Source organism: Galendromus occidentalis, unplaced genomic scaffold (assembly GCF_000255335.2).
Source record: "Galendromus occidentalis unplaced genomic scaffold, Mocc_1.1 scf7180000077192, whole genome shotgun sequence".
NCBI classification, from domain to species: domain Eukaryota; kingdom Metazoa; phylum Arthropoda; class Arachnida; order Mesostigmata; family Phytoseiidae; genus Galendromus; species Galendromus occidentalis.
Genome location: NW_003805180.1, coordinates 375,403 through 396,848, shown reverse-complemented (window position 1 = coordinate 396,848; position 21,446 = coordinate 375,403). Strand labels below are relative to the sequence as shown.

At 51.8% G+C, this 21,446-nt stretch overlaps 5 protein-coding genes across 5 annotated transcripts in view; 3 read left to right on the top strand and 2 right to left on the bottom strand.

The window, feature by feature from the left end:
• Positions 1-61: 61 nt before the first annotated feature.
• Positions 62-879, bottom strand: LOC100900586 (mediator of RNA polymerase II transcription subunit 29-like). Its single transcript, XM_018638895.2, is given in 2 exon segments — positions 62-156; positions 159-879. Coding segments are annotated over 2 exon segments (816 nt in total).
• Positions 880-1,582: 703 nt separating this feature from the next.
• LOC100900444 (mediator of RNA polymerase II transcription subunit 29) lies at positions 1,583-2,810 on the bottom strand. Its single transcript, XM_003741762.2, has 3 exons — positions 2,714-2,810; positions 2,376-2,466; positions 1,583-2,250 (listed from the first exon to the last, which is right to left on the bottom strand). The coding sequence occupies exons 2-3, from the start codon at positions 2,464-2,466 to the stop codon at positions 1,631-1,633; spliced, it is 711 nt and encodes a 236-aa protein (XP_003741810.1). The 5' UTR covers positions 2,714-2,810; the 3' UTR covers positions 1,583-1,630.
• An 85-nt stretch (positions 2,811-2,895) lies between these two features.
• LOC100900302 (rRNA methyltransferase 1, mitochondrial) lies at positions 2,896-4,665 on the top strand. Its single transcript, XM_003741761.2, has 3 exons — positions 2,896-3,090; positions 3,512-3,679; positions 3,786-4,665. The coding sequence occupies exons 2-3, from the start codon at positions 3,512-3,514 to the stop codon at positions 4,557-4,559; spliced, it is 942 nt and encodes a 313-aa protein (XP_003741809.1). The 5' UTR covers positions 2,896-3,090; the 3' UTR covers positions 4,560-4,665.
• A 1,938-nt stretch (positions 4,666-6,603) lies between these two features.
• Positions 6,604-7,750, top strand: mRpS26 (mitochondrial ribosomal protein S26). Its single transcript, XM_003741742.1, has 4 exons — positions 6,604-6,689; positions 6,783-7,015; positions 7,163-7,424; positions 7,554-7,750. The coding sequence occupies exons 2-4, from the start codon at positions 6,783-6,785 to the stop codon at positions 7,689-7,691; spliced, it is 633 nt and encodes a 210-aa protein (XP_003741790.1). The 5' UTR covers positions 6,604-6,689; the 3' UTR covers positions 7,692-7,750.
• A 1,793-nt stretch (positions 7,751-9,543) lies between these two features.
• Positions 9,544-21,446, top strand: part of sdk (sidekick cell adhesion molecule) — a 32,890-nt gene continuing 20,987 nt past the window's right edge. Inside the window, exon 1 of the mRNA XM_029111016.1 lies at positions 9,544-9,598. Within this exon, the coding sequence (XP_028966849.1) occupies positions 9,544-9,598 (55 nt within the window). The remainder of the gene's footprint in view (positions 9,599-21,446) is intronic.

Genomic DNA, 21,446 nt, shown 5'->3' with positions numbered 1-21,446 from the left:
GGAAGTCAGAATTTGTATGTACATTTTTTTATTACACTGAGCCTTCGACTTAATTTAGTTTTTAATGAAACATTTGCGGTGGTTGCTGTTGCTGCTGTATCCGATTGGCGGACTCAGCCAGAATGTCTTGAATTTCCTTGGCGAATGCCACCTGAGCCCAACCGTTGAGATGAATTGACTGAACGATAACGTGTTGTCCTGGTGAGTGGAATTTTCGGGTTTCGTTGGGAGAACGGGAATCGGTAGGTACTGATGTGAATCTCTGTTCTGCATTGTGCATTCCTGAATCGTCTTCAGACTGTATTCGATCTGATTGCATATACTGAAGAAATCTTCCAGCGCCTTGTCAAGTCTCGACGGCGGAGCTTCGGAAGCGACTCTGACCCCGTTGTCGACGGCTGCCGTATGGTAGATGTTCATGGCCGCAACTCTGACCACATCAGAGAGCGATTCCTTCAGACTATTGACGAGCATCCGGACTCGGGCGAAATGGTCGAATCGTTGTTGAGCTTCCTGCTGAGCTGCGGCTTGGGCAGCTGCCTGGGACGACGGGGGCGGCCCACTCGGATTTTGGATTTGAGCACCTGGACCGGCCATCATCGGCGCGCCAGGACCTGGACCGCCATGACCGGGCGGACCACCCATACCCATGGTGCCCATGTTGTTCATCGGTCCGCCTTGACCCACAGGACCGTTCGGGCCGACAGGGATCACGGGACCGCTCGGACCCACGGTGACTACGGGGCCCATGAGGCCAACGGGTCCCATGTTCCCGCCTGGCCCTACGGATCCCATTTGACCCACAGGTCCGACGTTTCCCGGACCACCCATTGGCGGCATCGGACCGCCCATGCCCCCCTGCATCGGTCCCTGTGCCATCCTCTCTGAAACGGTCGATAATAAATTAGAGCCATTCGTCGCTCAAGGAGTCAGCAGAGAGCGTCGATTGCCTCAAAAAAGTGAGGAGTTCCATCTTCGTTGATGACTCCCTCCATCGGTTCCGATAAGGCTTCAAGAAAGACTCTGCTCGAAAAGAGACTTCAGATCGTCTCAGAGAGAGAGAGGAATTAGCTGGAGCCATCGAATTTCGTTACATAAGAATTCCGCGCATGTCTTAGGCATTGTGCCTCTTTCTCTTCTGCCGATTATCATCCGACTGGATATCCTTTCCGGAGAGCACTTCCTCAGGAGGAGTCAGTATCACAGTTTCTACTCACCGTGCTGCCTTTGTCAATCGGTACCTCTGAACTTCAAGCAAGTACGTTCGGAATCCCGACGTCGGTGGAAGCTCTCCTTGGAGGCTCTCGGTGAGTTTTTCCTTCAGCGCTGGTCTGACGGTGCACACAACGGGCAAAATCGAAGTACTCCGATAGAGCCGACTTCAGTGGAGCAGCAGCGGCCGCCACATCAAGCGCCGCCGCCACCGCCGTCGCAAGAAGAAGAACCCCGGAGCTGTCTGCTTATAGTCTATCAAACAAAAGGCGGGAAACTCGAAAACTTCGCTTTATTTGAATCACTCATCATTTTGGATCAGGCGGCGTGTCTTCTCGTGACCGCTCTGTCGCGAAAACTCCAACGTCAATCATCCGGTATAAGGGGAACTTTGGTTATTGGGTTTTCCTCAACAACGTCAATGGAACATTGGTTGCGGCGGTGGAGGCTGCTGAAGTCGATTCGCAGACTCTGTCAGGATTTCATGGAGTTCTTTGGCGAACGCTATCTGAGATCCAATTGTGGAAAGGAACTGACTGTAGGACATGAACATGTCCTGGTGACCCGGGGGCTCGTATCTATTCGGCTGTACCGGGATGGGTAGGTAGCGTTGCGAGGCTCTCTCTTGCAACACGCACTCCTGGATCGTTTTCAGCGTGAATTCGATCTGATTGCATAGATTGAAAAACTCCTCAAGGGCCTTGTCGAGCCGCTGGGGCGCCGCTTCCGAGGACGCTCGGATTCCGTTGTCCACGGCTGCCGTGTGGTAAATATTCATCGCTGCAACCCGAACCACTTCGGACAGGGATTCTTTGAGACTTCCGACGAGCATCCGCACTCGGGCAACATTGTCGAATCGGAGCTGTATTTCTTGCTGCGCGTTCTGCTGACTAGCTGATTGGCCCTGCGGAGGGCCCTGATTCTGCATGTGGCCTGGTCCTGCCCCAGGATGAGGGGGTAGCACGCCACCGACCGATCCGGGGCTGCCCATGGGCATTGTACCGCCCATGCCTCCGACCATGGCACCTGGCGGCATTCCTGGGGGGGAGGGGAAACGATCCGTCTATTTACCTCTCCTTTTCCGACATTCCGTGGGTGGAGAATGAATCGTGCGAGCGAATGAGAGCTTCCGAATACAGTGTAGGCCCACCATATAAACTCACCTTGAGGCGGTCCCCCCATGGTTTGTCTCATCTGCATGGGCCCTCCGATCTGATTCGACATGCCCATGCCTCCAGGTCCGAGGTTGGCCATCTGTTCCGCAGAGCAGATAGTCAGATTGAGCGAGGAAACTCCATATTTCCACAATGATGTAGAAGACTCCAGAAATATCTACCCCCGTCACTCTCTTTCGATCAAGTCGGGGAAAGTACTGATCAAGCTCTTTCTCCAGAATTCCATTCCTCAATCCTTCGTATATCGATGCAGCCGATTCACGCACTGTCTCTCGGCAAATGCAAAATAATATCTCGTTATCTGTTCTTCAAGCGGAATCTCTTACTTAAAACCCACGAAGTCCCCTCGACCACCTGGACTGGGATCAGCTACCACTGTTCTGTTGACAAATGTGAGCGGTACATGGACACCGTCCGGAAAACAGCAGCTCCTCCTGACTGAGTTGGGAAGAGGCGGAGCTTCTCGAGCGAATGTTTACGAAAAGCGATGGCGCTTGTGATCACAGCGGAGGGAATCGCCGGTGAGACGACGACTGCGTGCTGCTCGCCGCATCGTGTGTCAGAGAAGTACGTTTTCGATTCTTGGGGAGGCAAGAATCTCAGCGTCTGTTTGAGTCCCCGACCTCAAGGCGGGGAAAAGCCTCCGACGTGATCCCTGGAACAGAAGCTCGACCTCGCGCTTGGCAGGGACCGGAATTTCGAGGTGAGTTATTGCGGTCGGGCTTCCGCGCACCGCTTTCTCGAAACTCTCGGAGCATTCAGAGCGTGGATCGGCATTGTGTTTGACACTTCATTCAGTCTTTCCCACTGCTGCGATGGGAATTCCAAGGACGGTCCACGAGAGTTCTCGTGAGAGCTCAATGTTGTCGACGGGGATGGAGCTGTGGAATTCACTTGAGTGAATGAGCCGCTCGGGAGAAATCGAATTATGTCCTGTGCTGAGTATGCACTGAATGAATTCCCGCGGAAAGGTTTTCATGTTCAGACTCAGAATTCATCATGAGATCAGCTGAATGACGAATTGGAGCAACAGATTGGTTCATCGGGGATTCGCGCCAGTGTTGTAAAGCATAGAATTGGGTAACTATTCGGACAATGCTCTAAGTGACCGGAGTTCTTTCCAGATGCTGAAGCAGTTATCCGGGATCTCCAGACAAGTTGGAGCCTTCTCGAGGCTCGACCCCGCACTGGTGCCATCGAGGAGCGTCGCTTCCCAAGCGACTGAGTCCGTAGAAGAATCAGTGCGAGAAGAGACAGAGAAGAAGCCGAAGAAAGCATTGTCGCGAAGGAGAGTGAGTAGAGTTTACCGCTTCCGATAGGAGTCCGAGTTGGATCGGTGAGTCGAGAACCCACTCCGTGGGTAAAGCAATTCATCTTCACTCTGTATTCTGGTTTCAGGCGGAATACGAATCGCCGCGGCGAGACCTCCTATTCGGCATACATCCAGTGGAACTCGCCCTCGCCGAGAAGCGGCGCAAATTCTACAAACTCTTCTTGAAACCGAACCGGGGCTTGTATCGTAACGATAAACTTGAATCGATACACGAATGGGCCGAGAATTTGCGAATCCCGATTCGTTTCAAATGCGTCCAGGAGTTGTCGAGTCTTACGAGGGATGCCGTTCATCAGGGCGTTGTACTGCAGGCATCGAGACTCAAGCACAAGGAATGGTCAGACCAGATGGAGATATTTGGTAAATCGGATGATTCTGGGAGACTGCTGGTTTACATGGATCGAATCATGGATCCGATGAATATGGGCGCGGTTATACGCACCTGTGTATTCCTGGGCGTCGATGCCATACTCGTTCCCAAGATGGAGTCTTGCGCTTTGAGCACAACGGTCTCAAAAGCCTCGAGTGGGGCTCTGGAATGCGCAACCATCTGCACCGTGGAGAGTCCTCTCGAATTCATGACTTTCGTCAAGAAACTCAATTGGGACATCGTAGGATCTGATTCTGATTGTCAGCCGTATAACGAGTTTGAGGTTACGCCAAGGAATCGTCTGTTGATCCTCGGAAACGAGGGTCACGGCGTCAATCAGGATCTTGTCGAGTTTTTCACGGAGACGGTTTCCGTGCCTGGCGTAACGAATCGTGTCGGGTCCCTCAATGTGTCTGTCACGTCGGGGATCCTCCTATCTCATTTCACTAAATTAAAGCAGAAAAAGTGAGATGAGCTCCGAGAATCAGCTCCTACGGGAGCTGCTGCGATAGAGGACGATTGTACATGAGGTTGTGTCGAGGGTCTGGACCAAGTCCGAATGTTGTAAAATAAAACGGCAAAACATTCAGATTTTTTCTTTCTCTTCATTGTCTCGACAGAAAAACGTTCCCGAAATTCACAGGGCCATAGGATCACGCTTTAACATTCTTGATATTTATTCCTTCTTCTAATTATCAATTTGTCCCGCATCACCTGCGACAGCCCCACGGCTCACAATGCGGCGAAGCATTTGAGTCGACTCCGGGGAATTTTTCTTGATTGCCAAGTGTCCGAGTTTTCGCTCAGTGAAGTGGTCGACCGAATTCTCGTTTGCTTACACGAGCAGTGCGTGGACGCTACCGTCGTTCTTCGCGATCAATCAAACAAATAAATACAGGCTAATAAAGCGAACGCGTAAATCTTGAAGAGCCGAGCGCCTCGCGCCGTTCGTTTCCGTTCGTTTATGATACAACTATGAACAAGTGTGGTGAGATCCGATCGTTTAGCAGTCGAGGAAGTTAGCAGCCATCAGAAGTTCCAGGGCGATCTCGGGTGCAATCGGAAACTCGGGGATTTCCGTCGAGGAGTTTGTGTAGCGCACCTTGTACGTGAAGTATTGACAGACCTTCTGCAGGACATGGGACGGAATTTCACGGAAATTGACTTCATTGGTTTCATTCTCGGAAAACTGTCCCGGCCCCGACAACATGGCGCGGATAGTTCCGGATGTGAGAGCATGAGACCGTTTGATGATGAACTCGTGTCCGTCCGACGAGATGAGTTTCACATACATCGCGTCAGGGCCCTCACAGCCTCCGTACGTCTCTTTCTTGTCCCCCGACATTCTCGTTAGTCTCTGGAAGAGGAATATCGGTGTGAAGGTTAAAATACAGGGATAAATTCCGGTGCCTTCTACTCATTTGATCCTGTGAGGTCACCATCGGAGCGGCGTTACAGCCATGGAGTGACTTCAACTTTATGCAGATATAAACCATCCACGTGAGATTTCGATTCGCTTCCATGGAGGCAGATGATCGTCGGCGTCGTTCGGGACCGTTCCCTGCAGGAATACTGCTGCCTATCCAGCAATCTCCACCGAAATTCGAAGTTGAGCTGACTTGAAACACGAGCCCCAATGATATCTAGCTGGACATCCCCGAAGTTTCGAAGAACAACATCGCCGACATCACTATCCTGCCGTGTTGAGCTCATTCGCTCCGGGGAAAATATAACCGTAGGTTTCATGGAGCTACGGATATTGGTTTGCCTGATGTCTCCCAGGTCGAGAATAGACGAAATAGGGACTGATCGGTCAGAGATCCGGCGATACTGTTTGAGCGCCAGATGAAGGTTCGGAACGAATCAATACAGGGTTCGATCTTTCAGAGGAATTCGGGGAATCGAAAAATTACGACGAGCGATTTTTCCGGCCTCAATGCGGGAGTATTCACCAGGCCCGGAGACTGGCAATCTGCAAGTCACTTGCCGAGCCACTGACGAGGCGCCTCGAATGTGCAGTGTTTCCTCCTCGATGAGTGAAAACCCGTCCGCAGCCGATTCGAGCTCGACAATGTCCGTCCCCGCTCCTCGATAGCATTGGTGCGACTCGGAAACGTCACGACAAATCCACGAAGCTTGACTGGGTTCTCACCTGATCTCGCTAGCACGCTTTTCGAAGGTGAGCCAAGTCCAGAGTCCGATTCAACCTAAACAGTGTACACGACCGAAGGGCTTCTTCCGCTGCCACTACCACCCGGGCAAGGAGAGGGAGACGCCGATGTTTAGGTTGTTCCGTCAATTAGGATGATTGGAAAGGTTCCGCGCAAGCGTTGCATCGAGATGTCCTAGGATCGTCGCCGGCGGGGAAGGGTTTTCTGGCGCTATTGGCAAGTACGAATAAGGGATCTTCGAGAGGATTCGTTGTCCCCGAATGACGATCAGGAGCCAATCGCTCCAGATTGTTTCAAAGCCAGATGTAGAGCCAGCTTAAACGACGGAAGTCCACGGTGCGCGTGCTCCTTCAATCGTTCCCTCTTCTCCGGCTCCCGGGCCGAGATTTCTCGATTCATTTGGGACCGGGGAAAGCTTCGGAGTTAGCGTGAGTCAAAGCTTGAGTTCATGTTCGAATAGTCGAATCCTTCGTCACGTTTGCAATAGCATTTCTGAACGCCTCTGCTGATTTTAATTGCAGATGCTGCGCACCCTGTGCCATATCGAACGTTTTCTTCAAAAGGAAGCTGTGCTTGCTCGGACTCAAGTTCGTCTATTCCGGAGCGATCTTCCTCGGTTTCGGAAACCTCGATGGATGCCACGCGCTCCCTCAAAGCTCTTCGAATTGCCGAAACATCCCGTAATCAGTGAAGAGGAAAAACTGCAGTACGAGGCACTTGTCAAGAACTACGATGCGGAAATCCGTGCTATTCAGTAAGTTTCAGTAGATCGGTGCTTCCATTCGGGAGGGGGTAGTGGGGGAGAGGGGACAGAGTGAATATTACGGAGATCTCCGATGCGAAGGAGAATACGTGACCCTTCTCATGGGGAAAAAATTGAGAGTCGGATTTTCCCCCGCAGGAACTTCTTCCGGGACGAGCAGGCTCGAACCGAGGCAGAGAAAGGCAAGTTCTCTGAGACAACGATACACGAAGAGGAGATTTTCGAAGCGCAGCTGAAAGCTGTCGAGCAGGAGAACATGGAAATCGCCGAGAGAAGAAAGATCGAGCATGAGAAAGCGTTCCACGAAAGGATGGCCTTGCTGCTGGAAGAGAAGAGGGTAGCCGAAGAGAACGAGCAGCGGCGAATCGAAGAAGCTCGCCAGCTCCTCAGCAAGGAAATGGTGAGTTCCGACTTCAGGTCGAAACGTACGAAATATTTGAGAAGTTTCACGTCGCGGTCGGGAATCCTGTGAGCTCCGGTCGACCAGCCGTCAATTGCCAAGCAAATGACAAATGGACTTTTCTTTCAGGAGAACTTCAAAAACATCACCCTAGAGACATTGGACGAAGCCATAGAGAGAGCTCTCGACAACCAGTCAACATACGACTTCGCCCTTTCAGCCACCGGGGAAATTCTTCGGCCGAAATCGGAAAAGCGCGCAGGGTAGGAAATAGCCAGTGGTGTAGATTTTGGTTGCAAGAATAAAAAATTGAGCTACCGTGAGAAGAGTTTCATGGATGTCTTCCCGAAAGCCTCTACAAGACCTGCCTGAATCACTGCCGATAACAGCGAACTGAGCGGGGCATAGGTCAAACTTCAGGAGCGCACTGTAAGCTAACTGAAACAGGAAGCGGAACGAAGTTCTCGGATGAGGAAATATCCGCTCGGCCTATTCTCACAGTACTCAATCCAGATACCGAGGGACGCTGTCGATGATCCGCGTAACCTCCCGGTCGCGAGGCCTCATCGTCAAAAGTTTTTTCTCCACGTCGGCGACGGCAGAAGCTCGCAAGACCTCCCGAAACAAGACAATTATTTCCCCTGATCGGGGCTCTGTGGCCTGACGGCGAATTTGGGCCCGTCTTCGCGAATCGCAAGGAGCACCAATCAGGCTGTGATAGCATTGTCTAAACCATCCACGAAACCCCGCAGGCTTGTTTGCTGGATTAGAAGTCGCGTCTGGGTCTGGGGCCTGAGGAGGAGGGTGCGTTTCCAAGCTCAAACTCTACGAGAAAAGCCAGCCGGGCAATTTTTTGAAGGTCCGTGCCAGCAGAGAAGACTCCAGTCAGATTCCCAGTGTTGGGGTCCGAGCCGAATTAAGAGTATTAGGATTACTTCTTTAGCCTCCTAGAAGCAGAGGACACAATATTTCAACTCATGCCTGGAGATGTCGGATGTTCCCTCGTAGTCGAGACGAGTCGAAAAACGTGACTTTCTCCCTCCTTAAGGTGAGAGGATCTCTGAAGCGAGAATGAATAGGCTCATTTCAGAACGAAGCTCGAAATCAAAATGGGGTGTGTCCGTGCCCGGCTCCGAGCCATCTCGATCTTCTCCTTGTCCTGGGAAGATCCTGACGATGTTCTGGGGCGATGAGCTCACTGGGTCAGGATACTGCCAAGCTTCGAGTCCGCTTTGTGCCTGGTGGTTACCCGAGGCAACGTGATCGGCCACCCCAACCGTGGAGCAGTTCCTCGCGAGGCGTGCCTCCCGACCGGAATTCGAATCTTTCGCGCCATGCCTAAAGCTTCCACAGATCATGTTGGCAGGCTTCCATGTCGCCGCTGCCAAGAGCAACCGGGCAGGTAGCGACATCTGCCGGCCGCCGTCCGAAGCTCTTCTGTTGTGGATACACCACCGCCGCGCCGTCGCCTCAACTGAAGCGAGTGCTGCTCCCGGTGACAGAGAGGGGTAGTGCTTTGGTATCTGTCGGTTGTTTGGCACAGGCTTGGAGGAAGCCGCCGCTGGTGCGTCGTTGAAGCGATCGTTTTGGTTGTGGAGTGCGTGTTCGCCCGCTCTACCGCTAGCTCACTGGCTCTCAGTCACTAGTCGGCTTGGTGTGTGTTGTTGTTACTGCTAGTTCTCTCCTAGCGTCCGTTCGAGAGAGGGTTCGTTTCGGTGGCGGCCGGCTTCTCTCGGCGACGACGACAGTACTCAGAAGCCGTTCCAATTCAGAATTGACGAACGAGCCGCTTTTTTCCCGGAGGGAATTCTCGAGTCCCGCTCCCAGAGCCACAGGTTGTCCTCCTTCGTGTCGGAGTCGTCGCCGTCGCTTGTCTACCGGGAGCTATCGAGGAAGTTTCTTGTGCTCGACTCGATGTGATCTGTGTCGAGGATCTCGTGAAGGTTCAATAGTATGGGTGGATGAATGTGCTTCATCGTGGATATTGCTTCAAAGAAATCACCGGATGAAGAGGCACATGCGACCGCTCCTCGTGAATGAGTTTTGTTTGGAAGGGAGCACCGGGAAGAACGGGACTGTGTGTTTCTGAAAGTGCGAACTTTCGTATGTGGCCTAGGATATGGAAACGTTGTGTCTTTGGATTTTTGGGCTCTTGCTAGCCAACGCCGTTGCAGGTGAGTTCAGGGGCATCGTAAATTCTTCAAGTAAATCCGAGGATCGGGAACGCCGAATAGAAGTATGCGACGCGCTCGACACTACTTTTCCGATCGGCTCTGTCGGGTATCCCGTGAGAGAAAATATCTCCGTCAGCATTCGGATGTCGCGGCATAGAAATGAAATGGATCCTCCAAATATATGTATGAGAGTAGTAGGACAGCGATCCCTCGAGTAATCGAGTTCCTCGTTCGGTTACTTTAGAACTTCGAAGATACTTCCAAGTAATAACGTTCCGTGTGACCGTTGGGTCAAGATGAACGGTTCAACTAGCTGAACTAGATTCTCAGTTTCTTTTGTTCGCTTGGCGCAGTCACTCCGCGAGATGCTGTCGGCACCATAACGATTCTCTGGTCGCTTGGATGCGGCCGTTAAGAGTTTAGCGTGGATCATTAATGTTCCGGGATTTCACGCCCGACATCTGATCTCTTGATGAGAATTAAATCAATTATTGGTGATTGCTTCGGTACCGCTTCTCGTCTTGGCTCACACAGCGAATCGATTCGCGAAAGCGATCCCGCCAGAACGACGTTCGCGCAACCCGAGCCGAAACTCTGAAGGCCTTTTGCATTTCCGCCAGGAGGCCGCAAGAGGTGTCTGGCCTTTTTCTCAGCGAGAGCAATACTCTCCAGGTCTCCTCGTAGTTTTCGACCGAAATGCTCGATGCATCTGCCCTGTACTTCTGTTCGCCGAGCAGCTCCCCCCCACTACCCGCGGACAATGCCTTCAGGTTGTGTAGAGCCTCTGGTGTTATCGAAGACTGTCGAACAGGTTGAAAACGCTCAGTGGGCCCGATATAGAGCTGCGAGCAAGGGAACTAACGAACGAATTCGCCGGTTATCCGCTCACCCTGTGGGCTGGAGGCCGTAAAATACGATTCACGATCATACGCATGGGACGAATGCATTCTGTATTCCGTTGACGCTCGTGGCTACGTAGCTTCTGAGTGAGTGAGTCGATGCATTCTTCATGCCACTGGAATGAATCGAGATGATATTTTTTCGCTCATGCATCTCGCATCGAGGGCTGCGTTCGTTCCTGAAGTGGTCGCCTTCCCCATTCCGCGGGACTCTTGTCGGTCGTTTCTTTGTCGCGATATGAGAGCACCTACTGAGAGAGATCGGGGGGAATCTTCTTACAATTAGACAGAAGACTTATTCCGACTCATTCCTCTGGACAATAAAGCTCGGTATAGGCGCTACTCCACGGGTAGGCTTGCGGACGAAGTTCGATTTCGGTACTGAAACCCCGAAAGTTCATTCATGTCTTAATTGGACGAGTCGAAGACTTCGCTGCGAATCGCAAAAGGCGTCGAGCGAGCCTATTGTCGATGGGACTGAACGAGCGATCGATTCCGATAGGCGAAAGGCTCCTCGTCTCCGTGAGAAAGAAACGATTTTCGTTGATTCCTGGCGATTTTCGTTGATTTTCGATCGTGCTTGTATACCCGGGAGCGACTTCGGAATTTTAATGTTTTTGCTTCGCGAAAAATCAGCGAAACTCTTTGTCCCTCTCTTTTGAGTCTCGGATCCCGCTCGGTCCAATCACAAATTCCACCAGCCACGATTCCGGTCGCACGGAGCCGAGGAATATTGCGACTTCCGAGAAATGCGATCGCTTACTCAGAATTCATTTCTGTCCCCGATTTCGAGATCTGTCGCCCACGCTTAGCGTTCTCCGCTCTTTGTTGAATGCGATCGTAGCTTTGGATGTGTTTGCAAAAGAATTTTCCAAGGGAGAAAGGAATATAATGCACCGAAAATAATAAACATTTTTCTTTCGGCGCTCGCCTTACGTCCGAAGTTCAAACACCTTGAGTGGAAAATGAGGTTCTGGTCTGGGACGCGGCGGTCGGCAGTTGTCACATGCCGGCTTCCCGAGACTTCGTTCGTTGGCTCATCCGCTCGCTCCCTGCAGTCAGACTTGCGCTCTTATGATCCTGATGATTTAGATGATGACAATGATGATGATTATTCTTGGCCGCGGAACCCCGGCTCCCGCTCCTCGAACGATGATGTAACCGAGGCACGTATTGTCAGACGGTGTTCTATGCCATGCGACGGATCGGTGGTGGGTTGGTTATTCTCTCGACTGGTGGCACAGAAAGTTTGAGCTCAGCCGGGGAAGTTTCGAGTCGCCCTCTGGCGCTGCCTGATTCATTTACTTTTCGGCTTTCGACGTTCAGTCATCGCTTAGGCAAAGCCTCGGCAACGACGTGATGATGACGTCGGCGCTTCTGCCGCAGAGCTCGGGACGCGGCCGTTGCTCACAAAAGGAATGGAAATTCAAACCTTACCGCCAACGGTTTGCAAGTCGCTCCTATCTGGTCGGAATTTTCCAAATTATTGCCGGAGCGGTGACGGAATACGGCTTTCGGACTCATAGGACGTTTTTTCTCCCTTTTCCTATCCCCCCTTACCAGACTGGTGTCTCCAGTCACCACTTGACAGACGATCTCGATCGATCGAACGATCTTCGTCTTCCGCGGGTATCGGGTGACTTTCTCGTCAAAATCGGTCGAGCTCCTTCAGCCAGCCAACTCACGGCAGAACCCCTCCGGTTTTCTGGAGGATCTGACTGCGAGAGCGGCTCACAATGCACAATTACAACGGTTCCATCGGCGACGGCGACGACGAATCCCGTAGAACCTGAGCGTGCGACCGAACGATCACTGAATCAGTGAATCCGGAGGCGTCGGCGACGGAAGATCCAGAACAAATGCGTTCGGGTCGTTCTTTTCTGCTTGATTCTTTCTTTCCGTTTTCGAATAACAGTCGTCAAGTATTTCGGGCACTTCTCTCGGCCATTGTTGTATGGGAGAGTGAGGCTACGCTCTTCTCTCAACAGCCCACAGGGGAAATCGAACGATTGATTTGAAAAAAAGCGAACATCGAGCTGAGGAGCTTTATGAGCGACGCTCCGTGACTCATTGCCCGAATCCGCTCCCGAATGCCTGCCTCGGTCGAAACTGATCTGCGGGACAAGCGCCAGAAGGTCGGATCTTTGTTTTCCCTTTGATGGAAGAAGTATCATTCTATGCTAGCGCTGGCAGAATGCCGACTTCCGTCGTTCCAAACTTGATGAGCCCAGGTACCGCGTAGGGCGCGGGCTTCGACAGAGGAAAATCCGTTCTCGCATTTCCTATCCTTTCCAGCTCGTCTATGATCGCCGACTCGTTCATGACGAGAGTGCCTGAAATTCGGACTGAATTCAGGCCGTCCTCATACGTCACTGACCTGATTCCTTGGGCTCCTTTTCATACCGGAATACGTACGATCGGAATCCACTCTCATATGCAATGCATACGGCATACGGCCATTCATCGGTTCTGCATAACTCGCGGTGCGGTCGAGACGAGGGTATACCGCATGAGCGGAGCTGTGCAACATACGATCGGGCGTGACATGGATAGGGTCGTTAGAGTCTGTGGCTTCCGATCGATTAGATGATTGGTAGGGCCGTGTGGCTTGTGACGAATATATTTACGAGCTCCATAGGTACGAGCGAGTCTTGGATACTAGGACATGGGGTTTGCGTGATTGGGACCATCTAGAACGACTAGTCCGAAACTCTGTTGCGTGCGCGAGTTATGACCGAGATCAAAATGTTTGGCTCGCGAGATTGCGAAAATTCGAGGGGAAGGACATCGCGGAATTACGGAAGATCGGGAGTGCCCGAGCAATCGGGAAGAGCATCTTGATTGCATCCTCTCTGGGACGAAGGATCGCATCGGAGGACCCGCCGGAGTTCCGTCACTTGAGCCCAACTAGGGATCTTGGACGGGTCACTCCACCGGTCGGCGGACGAGGGTCATTCCGAATCGCTGGGGCGAAGTTTCAATGGAGGCGAAGAACTCCCTGGTTCTGGGCGAGGGTGGATTTCCAAGATGCGCGAAAATTGAATTTTGGAATTATAGAAGACCACGGTGAATTCCCATCTATTCGATCATACGCCCACATGATCACACGCTGACGCCCAGACTCCGAAAACAATTCTGAGATGTTCAGCGTGATCAAAAACGCGGGTGGATTCTCGAGTCCAGGGAAAGATTTTCAGGAGATGGACGTTTCGAAAATTGTAGTTCTCTTTGCCCTGTACTCTCGTAGTGATCGAAATTCCCCGTCGCTGTCAAACCAAGCAAGCCACTCGCTGACTACTTGAAGAGCGTCTTGTCTTTCGGGATGTGAGCGTGACCAATCTTCTATTGGTCGCGGTCGGGGCGTGCCAACGGCGTGTTATTTTTGTGTGAGTTCACGGACGACGTGATGCTCTGATACTCACTATAGCGAATCCATGCTCAAATAATCTGCGGTTTTCCTATTTGTTTTCGATGTACCGAAATAACACCGGCTCAGTCGAGATGTCTTCCAATCGGCCTGACCAAGGTACGGGAATCGATCGAGAATCCTCCGCCAATCGAGGAGACGAGTTTTTGAATTTTTCCCCTCCGTAGATATTCTGCCGAGAAGCGACCGTCTCGCGCTCGAACGCGAGCGGAAACGAACGTCGGCGATCGACCCCAATCGCCGTGACGTGGTTTACCACCGACACCTTCCAGCGGGTCGCTTCTGGTGTTCCCACGGACTTAATTGGGCAGTCTCCATCCAATTCTTTCGGGCCGTTTCGCTTTTCGGGACGTCTTCTGGACGGACGGACAGACGATCGTCTTGCCCGATAGACGGAACAAGACACCAGCGGACAAAAAGACGGACGAATAGTGAGACACGTCGTCTGGTGCACCGACTGACAAATCAAGCAAACCGACTACAGAAACGGTCGTCGATCGATAGCGTCTCCATCCTCATACAAAGGAGCGATTGTTCGGAGACGAGTCTGCACGCACCGTTGAGACATCCAACAAACCCAGATCCGCCTCCAACATACTCTTCATTGCAGCGCGACAAACTCGACGCACAATCGAAGCAAGCCGAGTTTGATGTCGCGTTGGTACCGTTTCGGTGGTAAGTGACTCTCCGGCCTTCGGTCCGTCCGTCGGTGGGTCTCAAGCGCGAGTCAATTACCCCGGCTCTTTAGAACGACTAACGACGTCTGTGACGGGCCGAACCATCGAGTGAGCGAATGACCGATGAGAAAGAGAACCGAGATCCGCCGATTCGGTGCTTGTCTCAAATTTTTCTCTTCTTCAAAAAGCCTGCATCGCACTCTCATCACGACGACGATCCGCCCCACGCCCGTATATCACCTCCCACGTGGTCGCTCGTGAATTGACTACTTACGATGTGAGAATCGCCCGTTGCAAAATCATATCCGATCACAGAGTTCGCCTGGACGACCATCGTTCCTCCGCGCTCATGGGACCGGCGGGATCGCTGCGTTCACTCATACGAGAATAACTCATTCCCCAGTGATTGTGCCCGAAAGTAGAAATCGGTCCGTACGGCCAGACCTCCCCCTCCTCCCGCCCATGATGCTTTGTCTATTCAGAGAAGAGCACGTGTGATTCTCTGAGGAGTGACGAACCAAATGTCCTCATTCAGCCATATGTCTTCTCAACGATCGACGCTCCTGTACTGCGGCTGGATCTGGAAACAAGATGATGACGCCGCCGTAGCAGGCATTTTCTTCATTCATGTGGTTGCTGTCGCGTCTATCCTGCAGCGGTCGCATCCGCCGCGGTTGTCGTTGCGGCCGAGGCGAAGACCCATTCCTCCCTGCTGCGAACACTTCTTCGTATTGAGAGGTCTGGTCAAGTTTGGCGGCTCATTTGACTCGGAAGGGGATGAGACCGGAGCCAGAACGTCTTCACGTGTTTCTCCTTTTTCTGGCCGTTGGGTGTTCTGGTAGCAGAACGCGAAACGAAATTCTGGCGCTGGGGCTGAGGTATTTTTTTTACGACGACGACGGTGACATCTCCCGCCGCTAAAACACGAGCCGCACGCCCCACCAAGTTCAAGAACAGTGAGTGAGTATCTCGACGAGGCAAGGCAGGAGAAAAAAATATATAAACTGGCTCAGTTGGTATGAGTTCGGGTAAACTGAGATAGGGGCCGATTTGGGATGTGAATGATCGCTTGTGCTCTCGATGCCTTCGTGTCGATCAATCCTCATTAGTTCGCCTCCGTGTACATGTTGCTAAAGACGCTTCGCCGCTAACCCGTTGCTGATTCTAACGGCGAGCATTTTTTCTACATCGGCGAAAACGATAGAGCTCGTCTTCCGACGGGCATCCGGGATAATTGACAAGCGGCGTTGGCAAGTATCTCGCTCTATCCGATCTGCTCCCCATCGTACCGGCTCCGAAGGACAAGTTCGCTCGGACTACGGATTCCAATCTCCGTCTTCTCAATTTTACGGACAGTGATCCTTCTAGGCTCTAGAGGTTTCTCCGTTAGCATCCGAAGATACCGGAGAATATCTCCAGAGGAGCGGGCGCGAGCTTTGGGAATTTCGATGCCGGACCGCTCGGCGAGAACTCCTCGTGATTCCGCAGGTGTTCTTGGAAAAGATCCGCAATGAAGAGGGATCTGGTCCGATAGAACTAGATTCTCTTATCGCCCGGCGCCTTCTGGGATTCCGGACTTTATCGTTGTCCGCGAACAGGATTCTCCGAATTATCTCTGGATGGGATCAACGAACTCCTTTTGCCGGCTCAAGCGCTGAACCCTCAGGTATCGTCGAATTTCGTGAAAAGCCTTAGGTGTGCGAGTCGGGGCGCCCGCGGCACTCAACGACCCCCTGAGCGCTTCTTCCGCTGGCCGGGTATTCGAACGGAGGCTCTTTCCAAACTTCCAGGGGTTCTGGCTCAATTTGAGGATTTATGATATTTCTCCACGCGACGACTTCCTCTATCGGGCTCATGGAGTAACAGTTTTTCCCGTATTCTATTCAGATCCGTCTAATGCCTGAATGACCGTTTATTTGAGAAGCGCACCCATTCTAAAGGTGTGAAGAGCTTCGGAGGAAGGCACGAGAGTTTTAAAAAAGAAAACATCGGATCGCTTCAGCAAAGAATGCATGAGAAAATGTTCTCAATTGCTTTTGTTCGGAGCGTCTGATAGGAGTCGTCGTCACGACTCAACTTTGACCCGACTTCACTTCTCGCTTTTCTCATTTCCGAATGCAAAACTAAGGCCCGGTCTGGAGAGATTAGACAAGCGACGAATCAGGGAAGTTCTGAGCTGCGGTCCAGAATGGAGACGCGTTTGGCAAAACTTGCTCCATGAGATATCATCTGAATGCCGCGCGAAAACGCAACACGAGAAATGCGGGACGAATTCGTCAAAAGGTCGAACGATGCCTCCTCCGCGCCACGCGAGGGCAACGGATAGCCCTCGTCGAAGGTCTACCCACCTTAAGTATTACAGTCTTTCAAAACTTATTTGGTCATGAGCGAGTGGTGAAGGGAAGCTCACTTCTTCTGACTAGGCCGTTCGGAGTAAACAGTTTCAGCCGCCTGAGAGAGCCCTTAGTCGATGCTGATTCTCGATGTCGGACCCGACGGGCAGACAGACGCAGTGATGTTTCGTGGGATTATTTATTGGGAATCTCTACGCTCCGAGCGACTATATGCAGCGAACAACGAACCTTTGATTATATTAATTGTGCGTCTGTATACACCAGAGCGGATCATGCCGCGCGATCTGCCAACCGAAAGCCGGCTATGAACAGAGCTTTGTTGACGAGAGATGATTTTATTGGAGAACCGCGGTCTGCACTGCCGGTGGTGCCAGATGGTCCGAGTGTAGATGTGGTGCCGATGGAAATCCTGTGTGAAAAAAAAAACTGGTTAACTCCCTCTATTCTCCCACCCAGGCGCTTTCAGAATTTTGGACGAGGGTGGCTCTCGCCTGAGTAAGCGAACTTCGTTTCACGATTCTGACAGAACGGGTTCCGATGCTTTCGACCGAGCGGTTTTTAGCCACCGACGAAAAATTTCGTTTTCGCTTCGAACCGAAGGTCAAACTATCTGTCAAGACTGGAAAGCTTCATTCATCGGAGTCCCGCGAGGAACTCATGAGTCATGGGTCTCGTACTGAGCTGATATTTCTGAATTTCTTCGGGGTCGCCCGTTCTTTCGCCGGGCTTCAACGGCACCGCTAAGCGAGCGACCAGGAAGGAAAAGGGTCAAGTTGTGTGTGTTTTTGTGTGTTTCCGAGCAAATCGTTACGTGTGCGGAGGAAAAAAACAGGGAGGAGCTCCCACGCTTCGGGGAGTTTTTTTTTTCTCATTCACTGACCGCAGGTACAGAGTTCCAATGCAGTCGAAAATGCAAACGAGTTCGGACTCGAGTCCTCCTTGACGTTTCGTAAGAGAATCGCACCGAAAGCCTGTTGCTCGGAATGAGTCAAAATGACTCTGCGACTGACGCGCGGAATGACCTCCGAGAAGCGATTCCGCACCCAGACGGGGTTCCGCATCGAATATCTGAATAGATCGCACTTAGCGCTTCTTGGTCAAATCCAATACGCCGCTCATACAATCCGCTTCCGAGCCTCGGATACCGCTGGATCGGAAGTTTCACTGCGCTGCGAAGACCAAACCTACGAATTATTGGAAGCGAGAATCCTGCTATTGAGTCCCAGCCCCGGTACGATTGTGGTGTCCCGGGCAAGAAAACCGTCGTGGAGTTTCACTTTCGATCATTGATGTCGGAAACGGTTGAATGGATCACGCCAAACACTATTGTGGATACATCGCTCTATGCGGCGCGGCTTTGGAAGACCACACGAAACCGGTGGAGCGAAATTTGCGACTGACTGAAACATTCCGTGGTTTGGATTTGTTTTGACTTGCACGCGAGCAAGAGGTTGTCGAGACGAACAGATGACGGTACCGCATATCGCTTCGTTTCGTTCTCGGCATCGAAGCGTTTTCCTTCGAGAAGAGGAAGCTCTTGAATATTTTCGGCGACAGACCACACCCGAGGGCCCTGTTGCTGTAGCTGCGATGCCGTCCTTATTGGACAGCGATGCTCGTTTGCTCCTCTTCATTCCGAGTGTTCCTCGTGGCCATATTTTCTGCTCCTTGCTCTTTCCACTGGAGATAGTTTCTACTGACGCCTGTCGTAGCTCTTAGTCTGGTTGCTGGCGCTGGTACTGGAGTCTAGTTGCTGGTGTTGTCGACGCTGGCGGACAGTGCTGGAGATGCGCGGCCATGCATGGCGAGCGAGCAGGCACAGGCCCCCCAGCGCGGGGTGTGGTGTCTGCGGCACCGCATATGGATGCGCACAACTCGCTCACCTCTGTCATTCGGCAAGGTAGAGCGGCGTTGATGATGTGTCAACGAGCATTCCTTGACATTCCGTCTGGTAGCGACACTTTCGGCCTCTTGGAAGAGATGGCCGCCTGGGAGAAGGTCGTTTCCGAAAACTCTTTCGGGTACCTCTTGGCGGAACTGCCATTCCTCCCGGGGATCATTCAGCGTAATGAATGATGATAATTAATCGTTATCATTAGCGATTCGATTCGAAAATATGCGCTTGATTCCCGGGCCGTGAGATATAGCCCCTGATCTGAACGCGGCGCCTGGTGTATGTTGACGACTCTGATCAGGTTCCGAGGAAAGCTCTTCGAGTTTCGCCGTGTGTATAAGCTTTATGTTTTCTATTTGTTGATAGTGACTCTCCGAGAGCATTGTTTAGCGGGCAACTGGGGACTGCCTATGACGACGGACCTGCACAGAGTCGTTTACTCGTCAAAACATACAACAAGTCACTCTATATTTAGAGAAAAGTCAGTTTTACGCTAAGCATCACTATCGGGCCTCCTCTAGGACCGGGGAGCGTGTCGAACACTGTCCGGGTGGTCTACGTCGGGGTTGGTTTAACGGAATTCACCTCTACGTCGAGTCATTTTACAAGGGATATATATTTAACGGAGATGAGATCCGATTCCGAGATACTGCGAACGGTATCCATCGGTCAAACAAAAAAAAAGAAAATGACCCGGAGCCGCGTTTCTCCGAATTTCTTCTGTCGGTGCCGTCGGCACTTCCTAATGGTCCACTCCGAAAACACTCTGCTAGATCGTTTATTGTTTCTGATTCATTCGAAATTTCGAATTCCCCCCGCTTGTTGTCGCGATAATGGTGCGCGCTCGGAGACAATCCTCGTTCTGCGAGTACTTTCGAGCAGAATTGTTTGTCTTGCGGATTTGAGGAATGGAAATGGTTCTCGAACTTCTCCCTGGGGAGCAGTTGTTGCCGAAAGCCTCCCTAGCCGTGAGAACTGGAATTTTTTCCCCGACGCCGGGCCGCCTGTCCAGTGTTGTTGGGGAATCATCTGCTCGGAATTGAGAGTCGACTTAAACTCACCCACTAAGTTAGTTTTTATCGTGAGCATCAACGTTTGTGTCGGCGAATGAATCGAGATGCGGGATCTGAGTGAGGCGCACGGAGTAGCATTCGAATTTGAAAGATGTGAGCGACTGTATTTCGTCGTCCCATCGCTCGCTCGGACTTCTGGCTCCGATGCGATTTCGAAAATGCGCGCTCCCGTCGCTCTAATGACTGGCTTTGAAGCCTGAGTCCAGTCAGTCCTTCATACTGTCGCAGACGAGTGCTCGTCTGTGACGCTCGCCTCGGTGGCGGCTGAGGGGCCCTCTCAGTTCCCCGCGTTGGCACCTCAACATTAACTTGTTAGAAGACGAAATAAGAGGGGGAACTTTTTACGATATTTGTCTCCCAGCGGCAATCTTCTTGTCTCGGGAGGATCGAGGTGCGAAATATTGACAAGGAATTCGGATTTTTATTGCCGTTAATTTACCAATAAATCTTCCCCGGAGCCGAAAGGTGGACTTTGCGATTTTTTTCTTGTAATTCATCCAATTTGCGGTCTCTCCTGGGAATGGGCTCAACTTGCCTTCGTTCATAAAGTCCATATTTTGGAACAATAGATCCTGTTCCTTGTAAAATCGATTGATCACGGCCGCGGTCTTACGAGTTCGACAGGGGGGAAATCGCCTCAAGTCCCGAAATAAATGGCTATCGGAAAGGATGGATTGCTCCTGCCGCCAGCGGATTTCTTCCGGGGATGGGTTCGGCTTTCGTTGATGGAATAGTTCCACCACTTATCCGAGAATTCGATTCTGAATTTCTCGGAGTCAAGAATCGCAAGGAAGAATGAAGTTTTCGTTCTGAGTGTTCCCAACACTCTGGACAAGAGACGTGAGGCGTGGAGAAGGTGCATCACACAGGTGGATCGAGCGGACTGCAGAATAGAAATGACCGCCAAACTCGTGTTAGTGTTTCGTAAGGGTTTTGCGAACAGACAGAGAGTTGATCATCGTGTCGTTCGCGGATGTCGGAGGGTGGGCTGATTTACAACTGATGACTTTGACTTGAGCACCGCTTGTATCATTGTTCTTCGAAGCTAGAGCAAGGACTGTTGTCCCCGTTGCAGCTTCGAACGTTTCCAACTTCACAATGGGAACACGCGTGTTGATGAGCTACCTGTGCTTTAATTCCCGATGAAATGCGATCTTTCTACCCTAGGATTATTCATCAGTTCATCAGTCATTTCGGGACCAAATATTGCCCAGAAAGTCCGCTGCGGAGTCATGGATGGGCAATTCCCTTGCTCCCTAGTCGGGAGGAGACGAGACAAACTTCCGCGGGGTGAAAAGTCCCAAGGTTACTGTCAAATCTCGCAAAAGATCCTTGAAGATATTGTTCTGCACGAAGTTGAGTTCTCATTGCGAATCACGCTCAGAAAAACGTTGGAAGCCAACCGGGGCTCGTCTTCGCCGTGCTTGGACCGGGCCTTCTGGAGAAGAGCAGGGCTCTTTCTGTGGCTGGCCGAGTCTGGAAGCAATCAATTGTCTTGCACTTCGGCAAATATCTTCTTCCGAG